At 49.2% G+C, this 21,850-nt stretch overlaps 1 protein-coding gene across 2 annotated transcripts in view; it reads right to left on the bottom strand.

Moving 5' to 3' along the window:
- Positions 1-13,546, bottom strand: part of CCDC136 (coiled-coil domain containing 136) — a 24,889-nt gene extending 11,343 nt beyond the window's left edge. Inside the window, exons 1-7 of one of the 2 annotated variants that reach the window (XM_007469687.1) lie at positions 13,489-13,546; positions 12,594-12,701; positions 10,822-11,064; positions 10,664-10,738; positions 3,362-3,652; positions 770-878; positions 20-188 (exon numbers count right to left, since the gene is read on the bottom strand). In XM_007469687.1, the coding sequence (XP_007469749.1) occupies positions 20-188; positions 770-878; positions 3,362-3,652; positions 10,664-10,738; positions 10,822-11,064; positions 12,594-12,701; positions 13,489-13,546 (1,053 nt within the window). Of the gene's footprint in view, positions 1-19; positions 189-769; positions 882-3,328; positions 3,653-10,663; positions 10,739-10,821; positions 11,065-12,593; positions 12,718-13,488 lie in introns of those variants that run through there. The other variant, XM_007469686.1, reaches the window with a different exon arrangement.
- Positions 13,547-21,850: the final 8,304 nt, after the last annotated feature.

The following is a 21,850-nucleotide window of genomic DNA, read 5'->3' as shown; positions in this document are numbered from 1 at the left end:
GGGGCCTGCCTTTCCCTACCTTGTTCTGCATGTCATGCATCTGCTCCTCAGCTCCCAGCAGCTGCTGTCGCAACAAATGCATTTCAGGATCAGGCTCCAGGAAATCGTCTTCTGAAGTCTGAGATTCTGCTGACCTCATCCTCTGTAGCGCTTGGGACTCCAGGTGCCTTTCTGCGGCTCTTTGTGTCCTGCAATCCAGAACCCCAGAGTCACATTTGGGGGAGAGCTCTGCCCGGCACCACCTGCCAAGTGTGCTTGGTCCTGATGTCTTCATTTTAGGCAAAAGGAGCCTTCTATAGTGATTCACCTCTCAAGCACACCTAGGAGATTACAGAAAAAGTCCCCAGCACCTCAATCTGCAAAGGCATGCCTGGCTCTGGGAGACCCTAAGAGTACTAATCCAGTCGGGCTCGAGGCTGGGCCTGGAGTCACGCCAGCTCCAATCTGGAGGTAATATACCATCAGACTGAATCATGCCTGGGATGACAACAAAGGAATTGCATCTTATCTGCTCTAGAGCAGAGCAAACCAGACCTAATGCCTAGAATGGAAGAAAACTAAATTTTAGAACTCACTCAATTCTAGTCCTGAGACATCTGGGTTGGACCCCAAGACCTACTTCTTGGCAGTATCCATATCCTTTGGATACCATGGAAAGGACCGGCTCACCAGGACCGGAGGGAGGCTCATTAGCCTGGCATCTGCCTTCACCAGTTCTACTCAGGGAAAAGCCCAGTCCTAAAGAGCCCCGCCAGCCTCCAGGCTGTACCTCTCACTCTCCAGATCCGCAAGCTGTCCTGTGAGGCTGCTGTTGTTCTCCTGAAGGGCCTGGTACTCCTCGTTCAGGAAGCGGTAGCGGTCCCGCAGTTGCTGCAACTCTTCTGCAGAGGACAGGCAGAGAGGTGAGATCCCAGGGAGGAAGCACTGATGACCAGCCCACAATTTTCCTGCCTAGAAATCTGGCTGCAGAAAGCTGAACAGTTTCTTTTTCTAAAGACAGACGAGATACCACATGCAGAGGCTTAGAAGACAGGGCCCGGAAAGTTCCGCACTGCAGTGAGTCTTTATCCTCTTTCAGTTAGCTGCCCTTCTTTTCAACTTCCCAGAAGACTGCCCTGTGTGCCCATCTTCAAAACCCCAACCAAGGGGTTGGGTAGGGGTGGCAGGGGGAAAAAAAAACAACCAAGACAGTCTTGAGATTTTTAGGAGCTTGCGAGGGTTTAAGTAAGTTTTTGGTTTACTGTATTTAAAGTCTCCATTCAACTGTTTACAGTTAGTTTCCTCTTACACTTTTAGTACAAAAAGCTGAGAGTGTTAACTGCCAGATGTCATACTGCCAGTGCCGGGCTTTCAGAGACAACCCAGGCATCCTTTTACTTCCTTTATTACCAAACCAAATCCATCGGCCTGCACATGGCCAAGAATTCTTTCTAATCATCTTTTATCTCTGACAAAAAAGCCCACCCCAACCAAACCTACAAATCATCCGCAGGCATCAGCAGAGATCTGGTTGAAATGTCCCAGCACATGTCCCTAAGTTCCAGATACCAATACTTTTTAATGCTGTGATAATATAAACACCCATATCTGTTTTGTTTCTTCATGATTAAGAATTATTTCTCTCAGAATACTAATTCTGCTGATATTTAGAGAACACTAACTTGCTTGAATTAGAATACAAGGCCTATCTTACCTGCTTTGAGATTCAACACCCTGAAATTCACTTCTAATGTTCCCTCTTTAGTCCAATCAAAAGTCCTCGGCATAATCCAGATTATCATAGAAGGAAGGAAGGAAACTAATGAAAACCAACCACGTGGGCTTCCCTGGTGGCGCAGTGCTTGAGGGTCCGCCTGCCGATGCAGGAGACGCGGGTTCGTGCCCCGTTTCGGGAGGATCCCACATGCCGCGGAGCGGCTGGGCCCGTGAGCCATGGCCGCTGGGCCTGCGCGTCCGGAGCCTGTGCTCCGCAAATGGGAGAGGCCACAACAGTGAGAGGCCCGCGTAACGCAAGGAAAAAAAAAAAAAAAAAAAAAACCAACCACGTGCTAAGCATTAGACTTGATGAGTCCAGCCTCGGATTCAGCTGTGTGTGAGTGCCTTCAATACACTAGGCATTTCATTTAATCCCCAAAATAGTCCTATAAGGTTTTCTTTCTTTCTTTCTTTTTAAATAAACTTTTAGTTTTAGAAGAGTTTTAGATTTACAGAAAAGTTGCAAAGATAGTGCAGAATCCCCCGGGAGTGTTCTCACCTAGTTTCCCCGATAGTTAACATCTTCCCATGGGTACATTTGTCATGACTAAGGAATGAACACTGGTACTTTACTGTTAACTAAACTCTATACTTCATTCAGATTTTTCTACATTTTCCCTAAGGTTCTTTTCCTGTTCCAGAATCCCATCCAGCTATAAAGTTTTATTAATCAATTTTTATAGCTATGGAAACTGAGGTCCAGGGAGATAATAACCAGGCTATTTATCCTGCTAATTAGCAGAGCTGAGATTCTGAACTTGGGTCTGTTTAACTCCAGTCCAAGCGTTCCCACTGTGCTGGCCTCCCTCTCCTAGTACACCAGCCCAGAAGCGCTTCTGAGAGGCCTGCTACAGCTGGGAAAACTTGCAGTTCTTTGATTCCTCGTTGATTGCCTCTGCTTGACCTGGCCTAGTACAGGGCCTCGCATTATACCCAGATCATAAATCTAGCCTCAGAATAAAGGCAAACGCTCTGATGTCATGAAACCTAGCAGCTAGCTGGGAGACTGAGCAGAGCTCTAAGCTTTTGAGGACTCACGTATTACTGGAAATAACCTCTGTTCCTCTCCAGCTGTCGTGCTCTGGTTTGCTGCCCCCTAAAGCTTCTACCTGGGGAGGACTTAAGGAGGCTAAAAATTAGCATTGTGGGCATTCTGGGACTTGGGAGCAGGACTGGGAACCCCTCACCCCAACCCACACAGAAAGTGACCCAAGCAAAGCACCATGATGCCAGGGCAGTGGGAAGCTTTCCAAGGTGACAGGCCCCTATACGCCCACCCCAGAAATGGAAACTTTTTCAGGAAGGGCTTTAGCATAGGCAAATCAACAAATGCCCAATGGCTCTCTGAGGAAGAATTCTCAGGGTACAGCTCCATGGTGCTATTTCTTACACCATTATGGACTGGTTATATGACATCAAGTTTTTCTCTCTTACAGTCTTGAATCCAACATGGAAGCTTTTTCTAGAGGCTCCCAATTCATGATCTAAGCCCACCTTCCACCATCTTCTTGCATACTATTTCCCTCTGCTTGATTTGACTGACAGACCAGGAGGAGGGCTGGCTTTCTCATACCTTGCATCTCAGAGAAATCTGAGAGACTTAAACTATTGGATGGGTCAGAGTTCTTCATTTCTATTTCCGCACGGAGGGAGGTGATCTCCATCTCATACTCTCCTCGGATGCGCTCCATGTCCTCGAGTTCATTCTGCATCCGGCAGAGATCCTCCTGCAGGGAGGCTATGTCACTCTCATGTTCAGTCGCAGAGTCCTCCGCTGCTTGCCGCAGATTCTGGATCTCAGCCTGGGCCAAATGCAACTCCTGTTCTATTTCCTTAAGTTCACATTCTTTTTCATGCTCTAACAGGGAAATCTCCTCCCGTAGAGACCGCAGCTCACCTGCAAAGCCCAAAGTCGATCTTGAGATGATGAAGAGGACAAGTGAACTAATCTACCATATTCTACAAGCACAAAGTTAAAGGCAAACTTATTTCTTATCTGGAAATTCCTGACAACCTGCTCTCTACCCCATCAGAGAAGTATAGCTTCACCTGATATGGAATAAAGGGAATACCTAAGAAGAGAACAGAGTGAATCTATGTAGCAAAAGGTGCAGTAGAGAAGTACATCTTGAGGTTTGGCATTAAAAACAAATTAGGCTCCTCCAAACAAAAAGTATTAAGTGCTTCTAAGAAATCGCCTGACAGTTAAAGACCAAACCTAATTTACAGCATTTTACTGATGCCCTGAGTCTTTCCAAAAAGCCCCTTACTAAAAAAATTTACACAGATTATTCTCATCTATTCAGTCTGGTAGCTTAGAACTCACAGAGCCTCAGATCTCCCATGAACTGCCTGTGTAAGTACTGGTCCCAAAACCATGTGTATTTAGAGCTCACAGCTGAAATTCAAATATAGGTTCATCTCATGAGAAGCAAACATGGGAAAATAACCTAGATGCCAATCAATAAGGGATAGCTTAAACTGAAGAAGGTAAAATAGAATACTGGCAGCCATTTAAAAGAAAGTGGCAGATCTATAGAGGAGACATGAGAAAGTTTCCATAATATACTAACTAGGAAGAAAAATGGGCTGTAAAATACATGGTATTATTTTATTTTTGCAAAAAATATTCATATGTATAATATATAACACAAATATACAGAGACATAGAAAAAGATCTGGAAAGATGTATGTCCTAAACCATACAGCATAGCTGCTTCCGAGGAATGAGACAGCATGTGAGAGGGACTTTTAATTTCCACATCATATATATCAGTGCTATCTGACATTTCACAACAAGCCTATATTTTATAATAGGTTTTAATTTACAAAAGAAACGTGTCAGAGCTCTCAGTATCCGTGGAGCATCTCAACGTTTCTGGACAGAGGTACCCATCCAGGATCAGGAGAACCTAAAAGTGGAGCGAGAGTAAAAGGCACTGCCACCAGCAGAGAATTCAAAATTTGGGAGTCAGGATTCAGGAATTAGTGAGGATTGGATTGGGAGGGTCAGGACCTTCCCACAAACTCTTTGCAAGGCATACTGTCCCTTGCCCCCAACTCCTGTTCATTCTACTCACCCTTCAGATTTCAACTTTCCCTAGCCTCTCCCCCAACCTCCTCAAAAAATTAAGTAAAGCCCTCCATTAAATGCTCTCATAGCCCCTTGTACTTTTTACAGTGTGTGTGTGTACATAAAACTTTGGTCTCCACTTGTAAGCTTCATGAAGCCAGGAAACATGTCTGTTTTTCTCACCATTACAGGTTCAGGATCTGCCAGAGAACCCAGCATAATGCACTCAATAAATATTTGCTGTATTCATGCATAAATGAGGCAGGGATACATCTAGTCCACACACTTTTACTGAGGACCACGGGTACAGAATTACATGTTCGGGGTGGGAAGGAGACTCAAGAGGGCGGAGATACGGGGATATATGTATATGTATAGCCGATTCACTTTGTTATACAGCAGAAAGTAACACACCACTGTAAAGCAATTATACTCCAATAGAGATGTTAAAAAAAAAAAGAATTACATGATTGGGTATTTTTTTAAAAACTAGAACAGAACATGGAGGTTTGAGAAGAAAAATTTGGACACACTGCAGACATAAATGCTGAGCGGACCAGGTGTCTCGGAGGCGAGGATGCGGGGTGGGAGTGGCACGGGGGTAGGTCTCCTGCCAACCTCACACGGGCGGCTCCAGCCACATCTTTGCCAGTCTCTCCTTCTCTACAACCATCCTAGCTGTCTCCTCTCTTCAGTCTATTTGACAAGTATTAATTGATCACCCCTGTGCCAAGTCCAAACATCTCCACTTAGATTCTCTGACTTCCTTCCTGTTTGAAGGAAACAAAGCCCTTGCTCTTTCCACTACTGAGCAGACACACAAGTCAACCGGCCATTAGGATAAAGGCCTGGGTGGGTTTTCTGTTGGAGGGCTGACCAACCTCTACTTCCCCACTTTGCCCTCAATGTTCGGGTTCAAAACTCCCTTAGGTTCTCCTCTGGGGTCTAGTCCTAAAAAATGACACTCTCAGATGCATTGGGGAACGGAGAAAGGTCGCGCTCAGCCTCAGAAAGCTCTTAACTAGAAACACAGAGGGGCGGAGGGGTGGGGCTTGCAGGCAGGCCCCAGGGAGGGGCTTATCGGGAAGATGGGCGGGGCGGGCCCGGCTGGGAGGTGGAAGGGCCTGAGCAGGGTTCCAAAGAGCTGGCGCCGGTTGACAGTGAAGCTGGGGCCGTCGGGGCGAGGCCGAAGACCCGGGGAGGGGGACACAGTGAAGTCAGTTCTCACTCACTGGTTATGGCCTCCATCTCGCCAGAATCCACCCCCTACCCCGCAAGCGGTCTCTCTGGGGGGCCCTCCCGCCGCCAGCCGGTCCCAGCCCCCAAGGGGCTGCGGCGGCCGGAACGGCCTATCAACACCAGCTACCTCTGAGGCCGCGCGCGCCCCCTCTTGGCGGAAACGGGCAACGCACGTGCGCAAGGACTCCGTTTCCTCCAGCGAGGTGAGGTTTGGGCGCCTTCACCAGACCCGCAGCCCCACCTCCCACCCCACCCCCGCGCTCAGATGAGATTCAATGCTCTACTGGATCCTTTCCTCCATCAGACCAACATGATCTACTGTGACCCATCCCCCAAAACCCAAACACCAGAAGCTCTCCCTCGACTTCATTTCCCTTATTTCTCTGCTTCTCTTCAAGACATGACTAAGGGAATTATGGGTACTCACCTTCTCCATTTTACCTCCCCTTTCCTCTTCGATCCCGATACAATCAGGCTTCTATCTTCACTGCAATGTCTCAGAGCCCTCCATCTCGCCAAATCCAATGGCCATCTTACTTGACTTAGAAACTTCTGACACCGCTAATCACTGTCTCCTTGAAGTACTTTCTGCTCTTGGCTTCCAGGTCATCAGATGCCTCAGTAGTTCCGCCTACCTCAGTCTCTTGTTCATTTCTCCTCCTCTATTGGACTTTTAAATTCTAGAGTATCCCTGGGACTAGACCCTTTTCTCTCCTCTTTCTATGTCTCTCCATGTGATTTCATGGTGATCTCCCTTGGATTCAAATGCCATCTATATGCTAATGACTCCCAGATTTATATCTCCAGTCCTGATTTCTTCCCTGGTTCTAGATTCATATATCCAGCTGCTTCCTTAATATATTTACTTAGATGTCAATAGCCATTCCAAACTCAACATGTAGAAAACGTGTCTTAAATGGTTCCCCTAGCCCCAAAATTTGTTCCTTGTCAAGTTGGCCTCATTCCAATAAATGACACCACCATCTATTCAGTTTCTCAAGGCAAAGTCATCGGGAAGAGGGGCGGGGCGGGCCCGGCTGGGAGGTGGAAGGGCCTGAGCAGGGTTCCAAAGAGCTGGCGCCGGTTGACAGTGAAGCTGGGGCCGTCGGGGCGAGGCCGAAGACCCGGGGAGGGGGACACAGTGAAGTCAGTTCTCACTCACTGGTTATGGCCTCCATCTCGCCAGAATCCACCCCCTACCCCGCAAGCGGTCTCTCTGGGGGGCCCTCCCGCCGCCAGCCGGTCCCAGCCCCCAAGGGGCTGCGGCGGCCGGAACGGCCTATCAACACCAGCTACCTCTGAGGCCGCGCGCGCCCCCTCTTGGCGGAAACGGGCAACGCACGTGCGCAAGGACTCCGTTTCCTCCAGCGAGGTGAGGTTTGGGCGCCTTCACCAGACCCGCAGCCCCACCTCCCACCCCACCCCCGCGCTCAGATGAGATTCAATGCTCTACTGGATCCTTTCCTCCATCAGACCAACATGATCTACTGTGACCCATCCCCCAAAACCCAAACACCAGAAGCTCTCCCTCGACTTCATTTCCCTTATTTCTCTGCTTCTCTTCAAGACATGACTAAGGGAATTATGGGTACTCACCTTCTCCATTTTACCTCCCCTTTCCTCTTCGATCCCGATACAATCAGGCTTCTATCTTCACTGCAATGTCTCAGAGCCCTCCATCTCGCCAAATCCAATGGCCATCTTACTTGACTTAGAAACTTCTGACACCGCTAATCACTGTCTCCTTGAAGTACTTTCTGCTCTTGGCTTCCAGGTCATCAGATGCCTCAGTAGTTCCGCCTACCTCAGTCTCTTGTTCATTTCTCCTCCTCTATTGGACTTTTAAATTCTAGAGTATCCCTGGGACTAGACCCTTTTCTCTCCTCTTTCTATGTCTCTCCATGTGATTTCATGGTGATCTCCCTTGGATTCAAATGCCATCTATATGCTAATGACTCCCAGATTTATATCTCCAGTCCTGATTTCTTCCCTGGTTCTAGATTCATATATCCAGCTGCTTCCTTAATATATTTACTTAGATGTCAATAGCCATTCCAAACTCAACATGTAGAAAACGTGTCTTAAATGGTTCCCCTAGCCCCAAAATTTGTTCCTTGTCAAGTTGGCCTCATTCCAATAAATGACACCACCATCTATTCAGTTTCTCAAGGCAAAGTCATCTTTCACGTCTCTGTTATCCCCCAGTCCAATTCAGCAAGTCCTGAGAACTCCAACTTCAAATTACATTCTCAATCATCTCCATTTCTACAGCACTAATCCCTCTAATCCAACCAACCATCATTTCTTGACTGGACTATTGCAGTTATTTGCTGACCAGATTCACTGTTTTGACTCCTTTCTCTTCATCCAATTTCCACACCGTAGCTGAAGTGCTCTTTTAAAAATGTAAAGTGAGGACTGCCCTAGTGGAACAGTGGTTAAGAATCTGCCTGCCAAGGCAGGGGACACGGGTCCGAGCCCTGGTCCGGGAAGATCCCACATGCCACGGAGCAACTAAGCCCGTGCGCCACAACTACTGAGGCTGCGCTCTAGAGCCTGCAAGCCACAACTACTGAAGCCCGTGTGCCACAACTACTGAAGCCCACGCACCTAGAGCCCGAGCTCCGCAACAAGAGAAGCCACCGCAATGAGAAGCCCACACACCGCAACGAAGAGTAGCCCCTGCTCGCCACCAGCCTGCGCGCAGCAATGAAGACCCAACGCAGCCAAAATAAATAAATAAATAAATAAATGTATTTATTTTTAAAATAAATAAATAAATAATAAAAATGTAAACTGGATCATATCCCTCCAGCCCTGGCTAATACCCTCTCATGTTTTTCCACTATACTTAGAATAAAAGTCAAACCTCTCAGCTGACCTATAAGGCCCTCTGTAATCTGAACTCTTCCTGCTTCTCAGAACTCTCTCTTACCCAAGTCCTCCACATGCATTTTGCTCCAGCCACAATGGCCTTTGTTCTGTCCCTCAAACACATGAAACTCATTCTTGCTTCTGACCTTCTGCAGTTGCTGGTTCATCTGCCTGGTGTGCACGTCCCTCAGATCTTCCTCATTATTCAGGTCTTAGCTCAAATGTCCTCTTCTCAGAGGACTTTTATAACTACCGTATCAAAAATAAACTGGGCTTCCCTAGTGGCACAGTGGTTGAAAGTCTGCCTGCCGATGCAGGGGACACGGGTTCGTGCCCCGGTCTGGGAAGATCCCACATGCCATAGAGTGGCTGGGCCCGTGAGCCATGGCCACTGAGCCTGCGCATCCAGAGCCTGTGCTCCGCAACAGGAGAGGCCACAACAGTGAGAGGCCCGTGTACCGCAAAAAAATAAAATAAAATAAAATAAACTTCCATCTTACCCCGTCTCTCCATATCATATTGTTATATTTTCTTCATAGCATTTACTGTCACCTGAACTGGTGGTGTTGGTCTATTTTCTGCCTCTCCCCATTAGAATGTACTCTTCATTAGGGGAGCGATCTGGTCTATCTTGTTCATAGCTGTTCCTCCAAGTATATAGGCACTCAATAAACGGTTGACAAAACATTTAAATTCGCCCTATTTTACAGTTAAGGAACTGAGTCTCAGAGAGATAAAAGTGACTTGCCCAAGATCACAAAGCTTGTTATGTGGCAAAGCTGGGCTCAAGAATCTAGAACCTGAGACCAATGCTCACACTCTTTTCCCTGGGCAACACAGCTCCTGCAGTTTCTCTCCTTCCCCTCCCCTCCGGCCTCAGCCTGTTTATTGTCTACTTTTCCCGCATCTACCTTTGCTTACATCTTCTTTCCTTTTTCTTTCCCTCCTCCTCTCCCACCTTGGCTTGCTCCTCTCCAGGCCTGCCTGCCGGCCTTCCTTCTTTTTCCATTTATACTTCTCTTTTGGCTTGATCTCAGTTCTCCCTGGAGAGTCCCTGCAGTTTTCTAGGACAGCTCCCAGGAACCTTCCAAAAGCCCACAGATGTAACAAAACCTGCCTCTTTATTTGGCGGCGCAGTGGAATGTGGGACGACTGCCTTGCTGCTTCTCAGACAAAGGCACGTGGGTGTTACAAGAAAGGGCTTTTGGGGCCACCAGCTCGGTCCTAGGGAGCAAAAGAAGCATTCTCATCTGCCTCCCTTAAAAGATGCAGAGGGTCCCCTCCAGTCACTTCTCATTGGCTCACTGCTCTTCCCATGATGCCCTTGGAGGGACAGGCAAAAGCAATCTGGTTTGGAATTCAACCTTGACTACCTACCTGTGGCACTGACCAGGAGAACAAAGAGAAAAAGGGATGCAGGTGTGAGGGGGAGAGACTGAGGAGAGAAAAAGGAGAGAGCCTCGGAAAGGGGGTGAAATGGGAGGGCAAGAAAGGGAAGGAGGGGGAACAGAAGAGCCAGTTAGAGATGCAAAAAGAAAGGAAATTAGGTAAAGAGGAGGATGGAGAGGCAAGGAGAACAGGGCAAGAATAGTAGAAGAAAATGAGGAGAAAGTCCCGAATTCGGTTCCGATGGTCTGCTATGTCTGCTATGCCTCAGCCAAACCCTCAAGAAAAAAGTACTTGGATGACCACCTGCTCTCTAGTCCGAGCGCTAGGATTTACCTTGGAGCTGCTGAATCTGCTTGGTGAACACCTCTGCCTGCTGGGCGCTGGCCAGCCGCTCATCCTCCAGGAGCCCTGCAGTGACGGGGAAGCTGGCATCAGGCCTGGGATCCAGTGCCTTTGGGCCCAGGCCCTCCGGCCCCATCACAGGCACTCACCCTGCAGCTCCAGCGAGTCGTCCTCATGCTGCCCTGCCAGTTCCCGGGTCTCCTCCAGCTCTGCCACCAGCTGCAGAACCTGAGCCCTCAGCTCCTCCAGCTCCGTCTCCGTGAGGCTCAGGCCCCGGTGCTTGCCAACCGACAGGGAGCCCACGCTGCCACCTTTCTGCACTTGATCATCCTCTTCCTCCACCTCTTCCTCCTCCTCTTCCTCCTCGTAGAGAGCTGGGAGTAACACTTCCCCTAGGGGAGACCCACCCCCCGCCACCAGCGAGTAAGAGCCAACTTCCTTCCCTCAGTCCTTAGAGGGCCCTCCAACTCACTGTCCCAGGGCAGAGATGGTATAATAGTGCCACCTGGTGTCCCCCAAGGAGCCCCTGGGCAGGACGTGCATGCATGAGGAGCCCTCAGGTGTGAGAGTCAAGTTTGGAGGTAGCCCATCCCCGTCCCGGGCCCTTTCTGGACCAATGTTGCCCCTGGTGGCCTCGAAGTACTGCCTTCGGGCAGATTGGGCAGCCAGGTGCTGGCTCAGCCATGTGAAGCTGGCACAAGGATACCTGCTTCTTCCATCCTCGTCTCTGGGTAGCAGGACAAGTAGTCAAGAAAGATTCAGACACTGGGTGTATCTTTAAGCCAAATAGGGCAAGAATTATAGTTTGGGGGTTTGTACAAAGTTTACAAATGATCCGGGTGGCTTGTGAGAAATTAGCCTTTCCATAATAAGAAAGGGTTGCCTGTCAGTAGGCAGAGAAAGAGAACATCTGAATGAAATGACTCTAAATGTTTTATTGGACAAACAATGGGGCCCTTTCAAATATATTCTATCGAATAGTCTTTTTGGAATTTTCTACCAGGTCCACTTTTGTTTTCCCTGCTGAGTATCAGGAGATCTCCCTGTTGACCACAAGGCAGTTTTAAGGGGGAAGTCATAGGTTGTACCTGGGTGTAAAAGATAGCCTGACATTTTAATGCATTAAGAAACTGGGGTGTGCGAGTCCTCAGCCTCTGGCTGGCGAGCACACCCTCCTTTGCTGCAATGCAGTTCCTCTAAATAGAAAATCTTATCTGGATGGTAATAGTTTGCTTTGTTTTAAAACTTGGAATCTCTGATCTTTGTCCAATAACCACAGCCTAAGGTTCATCTGGGACCCCTTGCATCATCTGTCCCCCTTGGGGGAGCAGGATTATCCATACTGAGTGTGCATAGGGACCCTTCACAGGAGGTCCTGGAAACAGGACCAGCATCCTTCCAGGCTCCTGGTGTTGGTGGGGATACATGTGTGTTGGGAGGTTGGCTGGCCTTCTCACCGGCCCCGCTCCCAGGCTCCCTCTTTCAGGCGGTAAGATAGCCTAGAGAACCAAAGCCACAAGGCTTCCATTTGAAGTCAGTGGTGGTGGCATCAGAAAGACAATTCACATGCTCGCTTCCCTGCTTTTCAAAATAAGAGACAGCTTGGGATCTGGGTCTGGAGGCAGTGAGAACAAACCCCCTGCTGACAGGCTGCTTCAAAGCTCTGTCCAACAAGGCCTCTTTCTCTATCTGGCAGCTCCCCCGGGACACACAACCTGGTTAGCTGGTGATTAGGACTCCAAAGGGATGTACCCTGAACTTCCCTCAAGGTCTGAGCCCTGAGGAGGGGTGGAGGGGGCTGAGCTGAACTGGGGGGAAGGGCTGTGTCCTGGCTCAGAGTTTTGGGGGTCAGAGGGAGGAAGGAGAAGTGAAGGGAAATTGGGTGAGGGGGATGGAAAGAAGGCTTTTTGGGAAAACTCACCCTCCATAGCTTGCATCCCCCGCCGTTCCAGGGACCCCCAGCGTTGGCCTTTCTTCCTCTCACAACCCTCTGATACCTCGTAGGAGCCTGAAGTGGTCACTGTGGGTCCTGTGAGAAGGGAGAGAGGAGGGATTGTGGGATGGTAGGGGCGGCTGGGGCGCAGCTGGCGGGGGGAAGGGACACACCTTCTAGCCCTTTGGAGCTCTGGGTTTTTCATCCCGGTGGAAGTACTTGGCTCACCCTGCCAAGAGCTGCAATTCTCCCCAGGCCGCCCCTCAAGCTGGGCCTATGGGGACACTGCCCTGCACTGCCCAACCTCTCCTGCACCCCCGTTCCAGGCTCCTCTCCCTTGCACAGGCAGAAAGGGTGTGTGTCTCTTTAGCCCAGAGGGGACAGGGGGGAGATGGGCAGCGATGGCAGAGGGCGCCGCGACCCAGTACAGAAGAGGCTGAAAGGGTGAGGTGGAAGGGGAAGGGGTTGATGGCGGGCAGGGGTTGTGTGGGAAGGGGCTACGCACCGGAGCCGCTCCCCTCCCCTACATTCTCTCCCTGGACTTCGTCCACCCCACCCCCGCCCGCCCTGCACTCAGAATAGTTGGGGGTCCGAGCGGGTGCAGGGTCTGGAGCCCCCAGGGCTGGAAGCACCGTTGGTCTGGAGAGACGAGACTGAGAGGGCTCACGGGAGAGACTGCCAGGGAGGATGCGGCCGGTGTGAGGAAGACCCAGCCCGGAAAGATGGAGACCGGGCCTGGGTGGGAGGCGGGATGGAGGGAGGAAGACTTAGGACGTAAAGGTGGGGAGCAGCGGAGGGGGAAAAGGACGTGGGGGTCTGGAGGGAGGAGAGATGGAGAAGAGGAAGGAGCGGCGATGGAGTGGTGAGGGAGGGGCGCTCTGACCTGGGCCCGGGCAGCTCCAGCCCGCGGCGCCCGCGCCGGCCTCGGCGCCCGCCTCCATGGCCGCTCGCGCCGCAGCCAGCTTTCCCCAGCCTCTGGGAGTCGTTTCGGTGGTGCATGCTGGTCCTGCCGCCGCCGCCGCCGCCGCTGCCGCCGCCGCCGCGAGGCCGGGGACCGGAGCCGGATGCTCAGGGAGAAGGGAGGGCGGGCCGGCCGAGGGGGCGGGGCCTGGCTGGGCCACCTGACACCTCCCCCGCCGCCGCCCGGAAGCCGGCCCACCACCGGAGCTCCCGGCCGCCGGGCCGGCGGGAGGGGGCCGGGAGGCCGAGTGAAGGTGTCCCCCGACACGCCCCAAGGCCCGCGCCGAGGGAGCGACCAGATGTCCTGGTCTGGCAGTGGGTCCTGCTGGCAGTTGGCTGAGCGGGGAGACCGCTCTGCGCCATGTGTCAGGGTCCCGTCCTGCTCGGTGATGGTGGAGGAAAACCACAAGGATGGACAAATCCTCCCGGCCTGTTTTCTCCAAAAGCACGGATGCTTACACTCCCCTCGCTTCCTACGGAGCAGGTCGGAGCTGCCGCCCAGCTCGGCAGTAAGCGCGGACCCCCGGCCGCCGGCCCCAGCCTCAGAGCTGCGTGAGCGCAGGAGGGAAACCAAGGCCAGGATACACGAACCTCGGGGCCCTGATCCCTCTGCTGTCCCCGCGCCTCCACCCAGAAGCAGGGACCCTCTTAAGAGGGGCCGCTCCGTGGCCCTACGCAGTCCTTAGTGTCCGAAGAGCGCTTTTCTCCACCGCCTGCCTTCCCACCTGGCCCCATGCCCGCGGGGCTGCGAGCCATGACCCTCACTCAACCTGCCCCTGTAACCTGCCCAGAGTGGGCACTGCTGATTTTCACTCTCATGGAAGGGAGATGTGAAAGCTCAGAGGGCTTAATTCACTTACTTCATCATTCATTCAAAGAACGTCTACCGTATGCCAGATCTTGACGGAGCAATTGTTCTCACATCTCTGCAGGTCTCAGCCAGGAAAAAAAAAAAAGGGTACACTTGGGAACCGGGGCACCCCAGCACATCCAGAAAAGCATTGGGAGGTTTCTAAGCCAGGGGCACACACCAATTCCTTCTCTTGTGCATCCACTCACAAGGTCATTGGGCATATATTGTCAGTGTCACCCCCCCAGGCTCCCAGGTTCACAAGCCCTCTATATTCCTCAGAAGGGAGCCCTTCTTTGCCTGGACATCCCCTACTTATCCTTCAGCACTCAGTGGGGAGTCATCGCTAAGCAGCTGTTCCTGAAGCCCCACTCCAACCCCATTATATGCCCCTGCTGTGCTCTGCCCTGTCCTTCGTCCCTCTAGGGCAGCGCCAGTCACTCTGGGTTGTCAAGGTCAGGTTTTTAATTTTCTGTCTGCCCAGTTTCTTGAAGACTGGGAAGTTATCTTAGTCATTTTTTGTATCTCCAGCATCTGACAAAGTCCTTTATACGTAGAATAAATGAGTGAAGGTAAATCTCCCAACAACACAGTCAATGCTCCTAAGCCTCTCTCTGTCTCTCTCTGTCTCGCTCTCCTCACCTTTCTGCTTCCCTCTCACACCCCCAGCCTCGTATGTGCTCTGAGAGATGGTGAGCACAGATCAAGATGTTTCGTTTGCTCCCCAGAGGACAGGGCTCCACTCCAGACCCTGTGGTTAAGGTGATCGAGTTGTGGGGAAAGACTGTTGAGCAAGCCCACCCAGACCCTTTCCAGAGGGTCCGCTGCCGATTTCAGGCCTGTCCAGACTTGGGGAGCAGGGCAACTGTCAGGGATGATGGAAAGGGGTTGGCGTTAGGAGGATGGAGGGCATAGGGCTCCTGGGAATGACAGAGTCTAATGCTGGAAGCAGGGTGGCTGTTTGTTCTGCCCCAGCACAGCTCCTTCTGGTCCTGACTGAACTAGCAGGGTCAGATAGCAGACTTTGACTGCTGACCTCTTGGCTAATGGAGGGAAGGACAGGGAAGGAAGTTGTCAACTGTAACATCCAGGGGTCCAAGCTCTCCTCAGGGAGCTCTCATCCAGAGTATTAGGACTAATCTCTCCCTGGCTCCAGGGGTGCAGGTCACAATTCACCCTTGATTTGAGGAGCATTCAGAGGAGATCTGAACCAGTCTATTCTCAGGACCCAAATATGAGTGAAACCCAGACCAGTACTGGGTTGAGGGTGAGAATGAAGATAGGAGGCTGGAGGAAAGGGCTTAGCAGGTATGGGGGGGAAGTGGACTGTGGGCTAGGAGTGGTGGGGATGCCAGCCAGGTGATCAGTTTAGGGGGATAATCTGAATTAATCCTTGTAATCCATGGACCCAGGGTTCAGCCTCCCTCCTAATCCCATCCCAGGAGATCATCCTCTCTGAGGACTGATGCAGCCATTTATCCACCTTTACCCTTATTTCTAGATGCCTAGATTCTTTCATTAAAAAGAAAAAAAACCCTGAATCTTCTAAAGATGCAAAAAGTACAGTATATTATACACATTCTTCTGCAAACTTCCTTTTTTCCTTAACATTTTCTTCTTTTTACATTTATTCATGCTGTTTCATATAGCTCTAGTTCATGAATTTTAACTGCTGAATTTTGTTTCATTGTTTGAATATACCACAATTGATTTATCCATTCTTCTGCTAATGAGCATTTGGGATATTTCCAATATTCCATATTGTAAACAATGCTGTGATGGACAGTGCTGTGCATGCCTCCTTGGCATATAATGTAAGCACATCTCTAAGGTAGATACCTAGAAGTAGAATTTCTGGGTCATAGAATATGTGCACCTTAAACTTTACTAGGTGTTGCCAAATTGCTCTATAACGCAGCTGAACTGATTTTTACTCCACTAACAGTGGCTGTCAATGTTTTATTTTTATTTTTTAATTAAAAAAATTTTTTTAAGATTTATTTTTTATGTGGACCATTTTTAAAGTCTTTATTGAATTTGTTTTTTGTTTTTTTTTTTGCAGTACACAGGCCTCTCACTGTTTTGGCCTCTCCCGTTATGGAACACAGGCTCCGGACGTGCAGGCTCAGTGGCCATGGCTCACCGTCCTAGCCGCTCCGCGGCATGTGGGATCTTCCCAGACCGGGGCATGAACCCACATCCCCTGCATCGGCAGGCAGACTCTCAACCACTGTGCCACCAGGGAAGCCCTTGAATTTGTTACAATATTGCTTCTGTTTTGGCTTTTTGGCCGCAAGGCATGTGGAATCTTAGCTCCCTGACCAGGGACCGAACCCACACCCCCTGTATTGGAAGGCAATGTCTTAATCACTGGACCACCAGGGAAGTCCCTCAATGCTTTTTTAGATTCACTAACATATTTATAAATTTCTTCGCTCACCATTCCTTCTTGCATTTCATTCCTTCCTTCTTATTTCAGTTTCCTTCTTATGAAGTATATCCTTTGGTAGCATTTCAGTGAAGTCTTTGAGTGGTAAACATTCTCAGTCTTTGCCTTAAAAGGTCTTTATTTCACAACACTTAAATGGAAATTTAGTGGGCATAAAATTTTAGGTTGACAATTCTTTTAGACTTTTGAAGATATTCTATTTTTTTCTGTAATCTTTTGCTGCTAATAAGAAGTCAGCTGCCAATATAATTGTCTACGCAAACAAGTTTTTAAATTTTTTAAATTTTTTGTTGCTTTTAAGATTTTTCTTTTTCTCTTCAGTATTCTCCAGTTTCACCACAATGTGTTTATAACCTCAGTTCTCAATCTGAGGACTGTGTCTTTCTTTTATTGTGGAAAATTATCAATCATCTCGGAATATTATTGGGTTGGCCAAAAAGTTCAAATGAACTTTTTGGCCAACCCATACATTTCCCTCATTCTCTCTCTTTCAGGAAACAATATATATATTCAGTGTGAGAGTGTAATAGGCATATTATTTTCCTCATGTCTTTCAACTATTCTTTCATATTTTCTATCTCATTACTTTCCCCTTTCCCCCGACATTTTGAACAAGTTCATCAGCTCTATCTTCCACTTCACTAATTCTCTTTCCAGCTGGGTCTAGTCTACTGTTTAATGTCTTGAGTCTTCAATGGTATGTCTTCCATTTCCTAATTTTTTTTTCCCTCAATGAGCTGCTTTGTTTTTTCATAGTGCAATATTTTCATTATGGTTTACTTTCTTGTCTTTAATCTTTAACACTTTTAAGAATACTTATTACACAGTGCTTGTCATGTTGTTCTATTATGCACAGTTCTTGGAGTGTTAATTGTCCTGTTTCTTGTGTCTGCTGAGTCTTCCTTACGTGGATTGCTTTCTTGTCTAGTTTATAAGATTTTTATTGTGAGTTCTTCTTCAGTAGGTGTTTTTTTTTTTAAATTAATTATTTATTTATTTTTGGCTGTGTTGGGCCTTTGTTTCTGTGCGAGGGCTTTCTCTAGTTGTGGCAAGCAGGGGCCACTCTTCATTGCAGTGCGCAGTCCTCTCACTATCGCGGCTTCTCTTGTTGCAGAGCACAGGCTCCAGACACACAGGCTCAGTAGTTGTGGCTCATGGGCTTAGTTGCTCCGCAGCATGTGGGATCTTCCCAGACCAGGGCTCGAACCCGTGTCCCCTGCATTAGCAGGCAGATTCTCAACCACTGCGCCACCAGGGAAGCCCCAGTAGGTGTTTTTTGATTTGTCACTTTTTAGTGAGACTCCCATATACCTTGGGGTATGAAAACAGTCTTGGAGAGCTCTTTCTTGCTTCTGTGAGGCTGTGTGGTATTCCTAGGGATTTCAAGTTGTCCTAAGCCAGGTTTATATTTAATTTCTCTGCTTGAGGATTCAGCATCATGCAAATAACATAAATCCAGATGCAACACAAGCATTTTCTCAGGCTCAGACTTCAATTTCTCAGGGTTGACTTGGATTTCTAACCCTTTTCTCTGCTTCGTTGAACTGGCGTGTGCCATTTTAGTCTTCTTTCCATGGATAAGGTAGAGCTTTGATGTTCTGAGCTTTATGCAGTCCCAGCTCTTTGTCTCTGGTGCGCTGAGGGCACATAGCCTATAACTGAAAGCATTAGAACACATCTCCATGTCCCTGGTATATGTCTGTGATCTGTGTCTGAAATGAACCATGGGCTACTGTGATAGTCCCTCCTCCTTGTCCTCCTCCTCCTTCTTTGTTTAGTTTTATATTCTTTCTTTAATTCTGATATCTGGGAATTTCCCTTTTTAAACCAATTTTGCAATTGTTCATATGTTAATTTTTAAATTCTGTTTTATGTAGTATTTCTGTGTGTGTTTTACGGGACACTGGGTGAAGAGAAACTACATTAGTTCAGTCTGTCATGTCAGAATTTCCTTTCCAGATTCTCTTTATCTTTAGTAGTATTCCTAACAATCCCTATGTCTGTAAGGTGTGTTATAGTTTGCAAAGTGTTTTCACATACAGTTTCTGATTTAATCCTCTCAACTTTAAGAAATGAATATTATTGTTCCCATTTTACCAAGAGGAAAGCTGAGACTCAGAATTGTAACTTTATTCCTAGCTTTTGGACTTTGAAGACAATGCATTTCATAGCTTGGGCTTTACATGGAGAGTTTGCCTTTTCTTGACCTCCAGCTCAGGCCCTGATTGTTCTGACCACCCGCTCTTTATCTGAGGCTCTCTGAGAGGCTTTCTGCCTAACACGAGGCAACCCTTTGGCTCTGCCTTCTCAGGTTCAGCTCCTGGAGCTATGCCAATCCCCTTCTGCTCGGCTTGGCCTCAGCAGAAATAATGGGGTATATACAGGCCATGGCTTATGGGGAGACTGATTGGCAGCTTGTCTTCAGGGTCCTTTATTCACTCACCGCTGGGTCATCTCTGCTTCAACTTGAGAAAGGGCAGGCAATGTATACTTGTGTGGTGGGGAAAGGGGAACGGAAAAAAAGAAAAATCCAGCAAAAGTAGGACTCATCTGGGATTTGAACCGGGTACCTCGTGCACCCTAAGCGAGAATCATAGCCCTAGACCAAAGAGCCACTGAGGGTTACTCTCTGCCAGCTGTGTCTTCTCTGCCACATCAGCAGTAGCCGCAGTTTGTGGTTCCTAGAAGGGCCTCTCTTCTCCATCCAGGCTGGCTCCCAGCCCAGGTCAGCTGCACTCCAGCAGGCCTTGCCCCTCAGCTCTCTCCACTGCTCCCTGGCCCACTGTGGAGCCACACAGTGATTAGGCAAGGTCCCATCTTCCCCGTGACCATCCAGTTCTCCCTCAGGGCTGCCAAGTGGAGTTCGTGGGGTGCTGCTGGGGAAGGGCAGGGAGGGAGCCAGTCTCCAGCCAGCCCCGCTTCCGGGAACCCCAGGGCTGAGGGGGCCTGCCTGGCATCTCCTGCACCCACGAAGAGCCACTCTTCTTTCTTACCTCATGATCAGACCACCAGAAAAAATCCTCCAAACTCATCTGCCTCCTAGGTGAGGACTAAGAAGTCTGTCCCAGATCACCCTTGACTAGGGGATATTTGCTAAATTACTCAGTTTCTTCATCTGTCAGGTGGGGAAGTCACACCTGCCCTGTCTGCCTTACAGGGTAATTTGAGGATCAGGTGAGAAAACGTATGTGAAAGCACTCTGCAAACTGTAATGTACTGTACAAAGGAAAGGGGTTATTACGATGGCAACATGAGGGCAAGGAGAAAATACATGAGAGGAAAGCTGCCACTTAATGCTTACCGTGGGCTAAGCAGTGTGATCTATACTTTACAGATCTTACTTCACCTCATAACAGCCTTGTGAGATAGCTGTCACCCCACTGTAAGAAAAAGAAACGTGCCCAAATTCGACTTATACGAAGCACATTTATCTGAATCCAAAGCGTGTTTTAAATGCAATACACACTGCTATCCAGACTTTCTAGAAAACCAGAGATGGGAATACATCCTGTAAATACCCACACTTCCTCCCTCACCCCAGCCTGCCCTGTTCATCCCACCCAGGGAAGCTTCAGGGAAGAGCCTGCCGATCGGCTAAGGGTGGCCTGGGTGGGGTTCTTCAGGCTGGGATTCCCCAAATGAGAGTGAGGGGAGAGGTCACACATCAGAAACTGGGGCCTTGTAGGAGACCCAGTAGGCTCTGTCTGGCTCTCCCTTTTGTGCTGCCACTGTACCACATCCATCACACCTCCAGGACCCTTGTTTGACCCCTAGAGGGGGGTGCCCTCTAGGAGGCTAGGAGCTTCTGGGGGGACAGAGATCTGTCTTATTGATCTTTGGATCCAGCCTTGTGTCTGGCACTTGGCAATCCTGCTGACAAAACAAACAACTCCCAAGCATTTCAGTGTACCCGGCCTTAGGTAAGCACTCTACCAGATTAATCTCATTTCATCCTCACAGCACAACTGCTGTTGTAGGCATCTCTTAGCAAATGTCTGTGGAATAAATGAATGCGTGAATGAGGGAAAGAAAGCAAGCCAGGAGTGTGCACCAAAAAACCACCAGGGGCAACAGATATTCAGGTGGATCTTCATTACTTGGCTCGAGGTAAAAGCCATAAGCCTAAAGAAACCCTCCCACCATCCATGCAAAAGCAGGCTTCCTAATAAACCAACGCGTCTGTTGGATATGGGGAAGAATGGCCCTCGCTTTAGAGAACATATTGGCTAACATTCCTTTGTACCCAGGGGATGAAGTTTTATTATCCCCATCCAGGAGTGGCTGGACCAGATGACTGGCTCCACTAACCAATCATGGCCAGAGAGAAAAGCAACAGCTCATCTATTCTCAAACCAAAGGGACTTTTCTGGGTAGCTGTTCCCCAGCTTAAAACTGGCTTATAAATAAAAGCCACTCAACGCGTCATTCCATTACCTCAGTACACATTTCCTAATTGTTTCTCTCACTGGGTGTGCCAAGGAGTGAGGTGGCTCCAAGCAAGGGCGCCAGGGGGACTTTGCTGAGAATGTTTCAGGGCTGAGATTGGGTCAGGGATTGGGTCCCAGCCAGTGCTTCTCTCTGGGGGTACTATTGGAATTTGAGGCAGGATCATTCTCAGTGTGGCCTGTCTAGAGCAGTGTCCTGCCCACTCAATACCAGTAACCCCTTTCTTTGCCAACAGCCATAAAACACCCCCCTCCCATCCCACATACCTCCAAATGTCTCCAGGGTAACAGGATTGGGGAGAGGAGTGCCGCCCTGGTGGAAATCCATTGCCAATTACCATCCATTGTTTTCCAGGCTAAAATTACTGTGGCCTTGATCTAGGCTGTAGGAGTTCAGGCCCTCAGTGGTTCATTTGTCTCTGTATTTCAAACCCAGCAGATGAAATTCTCTAGGAAGAGTCATGGCTCTACCTCGGGGCGGGGGGGGGGGGGTGGTTTCTGCCCTTTCCTCCCAGGTGGGAGGATGGCATTCATTCAGGCA

The sequence above is a fragment of the Lipotes vexillifer genome, unplaced genomic scaffold, assembly GCF_000442215.2.
Source record: "Lipotes vexillifer unplaced genomic scaffold, Lipotes_vexillifer_v1.1 scaffold1329, whole genome shotgun sequence".
NCBI classification, from domain to species: domain Eukaryota; kingdom Metazoa; phylum Chordata; class Mammalia; order Artiodactyla; family Lipotidae; genus Lipotes; species Lipotes vexillifer.
Note: the sequence above shows the minus strand (reverse complement) of the source record. Positions and strands in the feature narration are given on the sequence as shown.